At 38.9% G+C, this 8,681-nt stretch overlaps 1 protein-coding gene across 1 annotated transcript in view; it reads left to right on the forward strand.

The window, feature by feature from the left end:
* LOC309479439 (uncharacterized protein) overlaps positions 1 to 7,726 on the forward strand; it is a 34,586-nt gene extending 26,860 nt beyond the window's left edge. Inside the window, exon 8 of the mRNA XM_082143579.1 lies at positions 7,254 to 7,726. Coding sequence (XP_081999705.1) covers positions 7,254 to 7,537 — 284 coding nt within the window. The 3' untranslated portion in view covers positions 7,538 to 7,726. The remainder of the gene's footprint in view (positions 1 to 7,253) is intronic.
* Positions 7,727 to 8,681: the final 955 nt, after the last annotated feature.

An 8,681-nucleotide genomic window follows, 5' to 3' on the forward strand; every position in this document is an offset into this window, starting at 1 on the left:
GCTAATGGTCCTACTAAAAGAATTTGGCAAACTATCCGGCTACAGGGTCAATGTTCAAAAAAGTGAGCTGATGCCTGTTGGCACTAGTAATGATGAGACTTCCTTAAATTCACTCCCCTTTAAAATAAGCCCCCAAAAATGTAAATACCTCGGCATATGGATTACAGATAAACATAAAGATCTTTATGCTGCTAACTATCAGCCTCTGTTGTCAAACTTAAATCAGGATATCGAACGATGGGACCCCCTGCCTCTCTCTCTGGGTGGAAGAATTAATACAGTAAAAATGAATATACTGCCCAAATTTTTATATATACTTCAGTGCCTTCCCATCTTTTTAACTAAGTCCTTTTTTACGAAATTAAATAATCAGATATCAAGTTTCATTTGGAACAAAAAAACGCCCCGAATAAAAAGAAGTGTACTTCAGAGACCTCGCTCAATGGGAGGAATGGCACTTCCTAATTTCTTATATTACTATTGGGCGGTTAACATTCGAGTACTGTTATATTGGATGGATAATAATAATGACAACACTGACACTGGATGGCTAAATCTGGAGGGGGCATCTGTAAATTCCACTTCTTTAAAAGCCTTACTGTGTTCCAAGTTGCCATTTACACGGCCCATTTCTAACTTTACCTCTAACCCTGTGATTTTGCACTCAATCAAGATCTGGAACCAATTCAGAAGATCCTTTGCACTTACAGATCTTTCTCAGGTTGCCCCAATTGCACTGAATCATATGTTTGCTCCATTAATAGATGGGGTCTTCGATATGTGGTCCAGAAGAGGTATGGTATCACTGTCTGATCTATATATCGACGGCAGTTTTGCCTCCTTTGAACAGTTGGTACAAAAATATCACATTACCAAATCACATTTTTATCGTTACCTGCAACTTCGGAATTTTGTATTTTCAAACTTTATATGTTCTCCCTTACGTCCTCCAACTGGCTTGTTGGATTCAATTTTTGATTGTAAATTAGTCAGAAAACGAGCTATTAGCACAATATACGAAACACTATATTCTCATAACTTGATGCCTTTGGACCTCCTCAAAAATAAATGGGAGACAGATTTAAATGAGCAAATCACAGATGACACTTGGCACAAAATAATACAGGGAATTTTTTCTTCTTCCATCTGTCTTAGACATGCTGTCATTCAGTTTAAAATTGTGCATCGTCTGCACTGGTCTAAATTTAAACTTTCTAAGATTAATGCTGATATAGACCCACTTGTGATAGATGCGGGCAAGATCCAGCCACTCTCCTACACATGTTCTGGACATGTCCAAAGCTTTACGCTTTCTGGCAGTCCATCTTTGAGACCTTTTCTAAGATCTTTTCAAAAAGGCTTACACCGTGTCCATTCATTGCACTTTTTGGTGTAACTCGGACAGACTCTCATCTAGAGATGTGGGAAAGAATAATGGTGGCTTTTTGCTCTCTCCTAGCTAGGAGACTGATATTACTGAAATGGAAAGACCCAGCACCTCCAACATATAGTCATTGGGTTAGAGAAATCATGTATCACATCAAGTTGGAGAAGATCAGATACACAATAAGGGGGTCTACTAGGAAATTTTACAACATATGGCAGCCTTTCTTTATGTTTGTTGAAGATATGGAAGCAGACAATATAGCAATGTGAACCCCTGTTTTCTTTCTTTTTTTTTTTTTCTTTCTTTTTTTTTTATCTGGCTATGTGAGCTCTGTATTTTGAACTATGCATTTCATACTGTAAACACTGTTTGTCTGGTATTTGTGGGGGGTGGATGGGTTTTAGTTCTGTGGGATTTATGCTGTACTGTAAACTACAATTTGTAAAACTAAATAAAAACACCTTGATCAAAAAAAAAAAGAACAAATGTATATACAGTATATTTATTTTTATAATAAAAATGATATTTGGTGTTTCTCTGAAAAAAAAAAAAAAAAGTGAAACTGGCCCTAAATCAGTTGATCAGCTGTCATCACTGATTGACAACATTTCTCGTTTCTTGTGTTGACGAACTTGACCTACCTATCAGATCTGGGGTGGCCACAGGGGTGGCCAATGAGCTTTCAGGGGTGGCCCCGGCCACCCCAGGCCACCCCCTAGAATCGCCATTGCTTAAAGAACCTGCCAGAGGGGTTAGTAGGAGTAAAGTGCACAGCGCATATTGTCATTGGGGGTAAGGAAATTAGTTGTCTCCTAGACACAGGATCTCAGGTTACTACCATTCCCCAGTCGTTTTACGAGTCGCACCTGTCTGATCATCCGTTGAAGTCATTGGGAAACCTACTAGAGGTAGAAGGAGCTAGAGTTGGTCTTGAAGTTTCCGAACGAGTTTGTGGGTGCAGAAGTTGAAATCCCTACCTTAGCTTTGGTAGTTCCGGACCTCAATAGTCTGTCGCAAGTTCTAGTAGGTACCAACTCCTTGGATGTGCTTTATGGTCACTGTATCAACGAGAAACAGAATAATCCTTGTTCGAATCTTCATGGGTATCAGGCAGTGCTTAAAGTCCTTGAAGCGAGATGGAGGCAAGCTAGCAGTGAACCATTAGGACATGTGAACCATTAGATTCTCCTTTGCCTTCACATTGGAAAGAGCGAATTTCGAACCGGTTAAATTCCTGAAGTTTTCTCTTTGCATGATCTTGACTTTGGTTGTACTAGTCAAGTGCATACCTGCAAACTTGTCGCTTTTCGGCGACAATCGCCGTTTTCTTGGTCAATTGGGTCATTTACGTGAATCGCGTAGAACCGGAGAGTTTTTTGGGGGGGGGGGGGTATTGTTTCTCACAGTAAACTGCCGTGCAGGCTAGAATTGCGAAACATTATTGGATAATTCTTATAATTTACATTTTTTTTAATAGGAATCTCGCATTCCTACTGTTTCTGCTTTACTGGAATCATCACAGCTCACATTTTTTTTAATTTACATCCGGCCAATCGGAATCTTAGCACTTTTTCTCTTGGCCAATCGGAATCTTAGCACTTGCGTCATAATCTTGAAGCACACACACCATGACACACACAGCGTCAACAACAGCTGAGCTCGCCATTTGCCTGGCTACCGTGCGAGTCTAATGGAAACTCACGCATGAATTTTCCTGCATTGAACTTGAAGCGAAATATCCGGCACATAAGTTGGAATTTCTTGCATTGAAGTGGGCTGTCACAGCTAAGTTAAGTGATTATTTGTATGGTACAGACTTCACTGTTGTAACCGACAGTAATCCCTTGACGTACGTTTTAACATCTGCGAAATTTGATGCTACCAGCTACCGTTGGCTGTCTAGTTTGTCAACCTACACTTTCAAGCTCCAATATAGGGCTGGGAGTCAGAATCAGGATGCGGGTCCGATAATGACACTGATAATGATTCACAAGAGCCAGAATCTGAGTGTGAATATGAGTCTGACACTGATCGATTCATTAATCCTGCATTTAGGGATACATTGGATTTTGAAACCCGAGTTTTGGTGAACCCCGAGCACTTACCTTGTCGAAATCCTTGGAATGTCCCTGTTGACTTACCTGTGGATGAACCTTTGAGAGAGAACTTACCTGAATCTGGAGAAGCGGAAGCTCCTCCTGTTGGGATGGAATCTGTTCGTGTTGATTTAGAGATTCCAGTGAGAGGAGAACAAGAAATTGATCCCCGCTCTGAGTTTCCTTCTCAGGAAGCTGAAACAGAAATTGGTTGTGAAGGTGAAAACAGAAATGAAGAGAATCCAGTTCTGAATGAAGCTAAAGATACTGAAATTGATCGAAGTGAACGAGAGAATGACACAGAGTCTGAAGAGGGAGCTATTCCCTGACGTTCGCAAAGAGAGCGAAGACCTGCAAAAAGGCTTGAATATCCCCAGTTAGGGAATCCACTTACCGTAGTGATTCAATCTCTGTTGCAAGGTCTAAGTGTGGCGTTCAGTACTGCCTTAGAGGAAGTAAATGCTTTTTCTGTTGATGTACCTGTGGTTTCGATTCAATCCCAAAACGTGTAGATGCAGCGGGACGTGCATGTATTCAAGAGGGGAGGGTGTAACCCAGGTTGCTAAAGATGTTTTTATTTTTGAAATAGGAAAGAAAGAGACTGACACTTATGTGAATGAACAGTTATTTTATTAAATATCTGTAAAGAAAAGAGAAAATAAGAATACATAAATTAGAGAAGAGTGATTTGATTTAATGAGACGATGATTGGTCCTAATAAACGAATCAGAGTTGGCCGCCTTAGTGGGTGGAGTCATCGGAGTCGAGAGATGATGCAATGATAATTTTTTCCGAGAGAAGCACCAAAAAAGAAGCATGAGCGGGATCTGAGAAGAGAAAGAATTAGACTGAGCAAGCTAGTAGTTTGTTTAGAGAGATTTAGAGATATAGAACAAAGATTTTGAGAAATAGAAACAGAACTTGATACTGTGATGATTGATTTTGAGTAAAAGTGAAACTAGCTTTTTGTACGTGCATTGAAGTACGGGCCTAAAGGTGAAAGAGCTGCCGCAAACTTTTTCTAATTGATATTAGAGTACTCTTGGTAAGTGAAGTTTTCGTTTTATTGTTATTACTAAGGTTCTTATGTATAAATATCCGATAAAATGTGTTCAAATGCCAGATGTGTGTTATATTTAGCTAAATGTATGTAAGAGTCAACCTTCTGAAAAAAAGGGAAAAAATATAGAAGATTTCTTCATAAATGTGTTAAATAAGTGATATTATAAAGGGAGAAGTTATTTTTGATGATTTGTGAAATGTGCATTTATAGGTTTTGTCGAATAACTGAGTTTGAGCAAACGGATGAGTGTGACGCACGTGTAAATTGAGCAGATGAGACCTAGCGCGTCATTTGAAATCCTGTTTTATATATAAATGAGAAGTTAATGTGTTAATATTATATGAAAAGTGAAGTTTGAAACGTTAATAGTTGAATATATTGATATATTAAGTGTGGTAATGTGTATTTTTGAGAAAAGGGCCTAATTGTACTTTTGGCCTTGTTTTTTCAAGGTTGGGTTTTTTTTTTTTGTTTTTTTTTTTAATTAATTTTTTTATCCTTTCGGGATTTTCTTTTGGTTTTGTCTGCCATTTTCTATTTGCTGAGTTTGGATGCTGCTTTCTGGAACGAGGATCGGGGAAGCTGCACGTGAGATGTCCCTGCTTTACTGCGAAAGTTCGAGAGTTGGTGCAAGCAGGAACTGGCGAGCCATGCCCAAATAAGGATCGAACTGAGAATCGCACTGTGAACTGTGTGGTAGGGTCGAGTACATGGTTTCTCCTCCTATCCTACTGAACCGTGAGTTACTTTGAGTTGCGGAAGAAGGATCTCGTGAAGGAACATTGAACTGGAGCTGAGAACTAGTACAATCTCATATCACATTGAGATTTCTGTGAACCCTGAGATAATTTGACTGTGATTTATTTTCCTTATTGTTGTTATTTTGTTTCAATTTATATTGTGATTATTTCTTTTGAATTATTGATTAAGAGTTCATAATTTCAATTTTTGGGTAATAAGAGTGAACTGAAAGGTAATTTGAAAGGTTGAAGTTGAAAAGAGTTACATTTAAATCAGACCAAAAGAGAAAAGTATTCTTAATATAAATAAGACAAATTAGGAATAACTAAAATAACTAAAGAAACCATATATCTTAATTATACCAAAATAAGTTAATTAGGTAAAATTAGATTTAAACTAAATAGACCATATAAATTATAGTAGATAAAAAGAAAGACTAAAAAAGGGGTTATAATTAGGATATAAATAAGAGTTTATTTATTTCTGGTTTATTTTCTTTTGTTGACGTGTTGAGTTTAATTTTATTGTCTTTTTGAACATTTTCTTTCGTTTTAATTGCTTGTTATTCCTTTTAAATACAAATTGCCTGTTTTTCCAACTTAAACAGTGTGTCCCTGTGCTTCTTTGCTGCTAACACAGTCTCTTGAGCGAATTCTGGTCTTCTGATCGCTGGTCCATAGATTGAAGCAGTGTCTTCTTTCACGCCCCTCTGTGTCTTTTACTGAGGAGGGTGAGGGTAACACACTTGCCACGACACGGGTTACACCTACTCTTATGAATACTGATGTTTTGAACGTACTGCTTCCTTCACGTACTGTTTTCGCCTACTATATAGTAGGCATATTCGAACGCACTTGAGTCCGAATCTCGCGATAATTAGCACGTCACCCAGGTAATTCTCGCTTACTCTTTTGGATTCGTACATACTTTTTCGCTCGCCTACTCTTTTTCCCATACTAAATAGTAGGGAAGTATGCGGTTTCTAACGCAGCCTGAGTTTTGTTTTCGAAGGGAATATTCCCCACGATCAATGTCAATGCTTTCATGTTTGCGTGAATCATTTCACACACCAGACTGCTTTATAAACGAGGTCAGTATAAAGCTGGTTTTGCTAAGAAGCTGCTCCTGAAAAAAGGATCGGTACCAACTATTCGTGTTCCTGCTGCACCTCCAGAAGAAGTGAGTGTAACGTTTTATTAACCTTTATATTAATATTTATATTAATCTTTGCAAATCGCTTGCACGCTTCAAGATGAATGCAGCTGTTTACACTCAGGGTACATTACGGCATGTTTTCTATGTACGACGTTCTCTATATAATTCATAATCCCACGTTATTGTGTTACGGTGTACGCACAGAACAGAGGGGCGGGGTGAGCAAAGCTCATTATCATTTAAAGACACATGCACTTAAACAGCGTGCTGAAAACAGAGCTGTTTTTGACCAGGTAAAATTAGTGTTTTCTTACAATACTAATGAGAATTTTTAATTAAAGTATATTACAAACTTTTAATTTAGACCCTAAAGAATCATATTAGCTTGTACAAAAATGGCATTATATGACCCCTTTAATAAAGTAAAAAACAATATGTCAAAAATATAAAAAATATGCAGATTTAAGTATACAAAAGCTTATAGATCGCTGATGAAAATATTTCTTCGGAATAAACTGTTTACACAACCAAAAATCTTGGTGATACGATGCTTTTCTGGGATCTTTTTATAAATCGGATATTGTCTGCTTATATGAAAAGTTCACTGTATATACGTATGTAATTATGTGTATTTCCATCACAGGTTTGGTTTTAAGTTTCATTAAAAGGTCTTAAAGTCTTGAATTGAACTAGTTTATATCTGTAAACACTCTGTGTCCGCTGCGCCGGGAACTAAAACACTGAATAGCTTTCCTGCATGTGCACTCAGTTGTTGTTTTGATCTTAAAATGTAACGTCCTCTTGATTTCAGGAGTGGTTGCGACCCGTCCGTTCTCTAAAGGAGACGTTGTGTGTGATTTCCACGGGAAGGTGATCCCGGCAGCCGAAGGGAGAGCGATGATGATGAAGGGTCTTCGGGACCTGTTGTTCTTCAGGGTGGGACACCGAGACCTGTGTGTGGACGCCCAGACCCCCTGCGAGTGCCACCCCGACACACACACCGTCGGCAGGAGGATCACACACTCTCAGAGCCCCAACCTCAGGACATCATCCTCTTTAAAGCACACGTGGACATCAGCATCGACACACAGCTGAAGTTTTACCTTGGAGAGATTGTGAAGTCTTTCCTCGGCCTGGAGCTGGACTGGCCCGATGAGTAGAAGAGTCCGCTTCACTATTGAGGAACTGTTGCACAGTTTTTCACGATGTCCCTGTAAGAACAGATCAAACAAAACTCGTCTCTTTTTCCACTCCCACAAATGGGTTGAAAATCTACCAGTTGCATAGAAACATGTGGTAAAGCTTGTTTGTGGAATTAGTCCGCAGAATATAACCAGAAAACACTGGATCCTCTTCTTTTGATGCCGTCATCAACTCCCCTGATATCAGCCAAACTTTTTTTCAAGGCGATATCCAGGACTTGTTCATTAAAGAAATGCCAGATTGATGAGCCAGTCCTGCTGTTTCTGTGCAAAAACTCGATGATGGTAATAATCTCATTTCTGCTTTATTTACATGGCGATTTTTTTATTTAATGATCTTTTATGTTTAGGGTCAGTATGACCCTTTTTTTTTTTTATCAATAAATTCTAGCCTGGGAAAACCCAGACAACTTCCGGCAAATTTAGATTTGCTCTGCAAGTAAGTCTGGCAAAGAGCCCATTCAAGGCCATTTCCATGCCGTGGAAATCGCGGCACCAATCAGAAACGTTGAGGCGGGCTTTACACGATGATAATCGCTCTGATTGGTTTTAGGTCTAGCCTATCCAATTGTGCCCAGAGGCATTTGAGCGACGTCCACTCTGTTGGTGAAGCGCACCAACTTTTAAATGCAGCATTATTATATTCAAATTGCAAACACATGAGGACAGTCTCCATGAAAGACCCACTGGCAGATGAACGTGCTACTACATTTCTCTCCGAAACGGAAGGAAATTAAATTAGATTTAATAGAGGATTTTAACTGTGACAAGATGATTGACAGGGCAGTTTACATGACGGGATGCACACGACAGATCCGTACGATAAAGATGATGAAGTAGTATGTCCAAAAGTTGCCTACTTTTTTGCTACACATTCAAAAGTAAATACATTTTCTTCACAAAAAGAGTATACTTTTATGGCGTAGTGTAACATAGGCGAATTGGGACGCAGCATATGGCTTTACACGATGACGATCGCTCTGATTGGTTTTTGGAGTTTTAGGTCTATCCAATTGCGCCGAGAGGCATTTGAGCGA

The sequence above is a fragment of the Leuciscus leuciscus genome (assembly GCF_965113295.1).
Source record: "Leuciscus leuciscus genome assembly, chromosome: 17".
Lineage (NCBI taxonomy): Eukaryota > Metazoa > Chordata > Actinopteri > Cypriniformes > Leuciscidae > Leuciscus > Leuciscus leuciscus.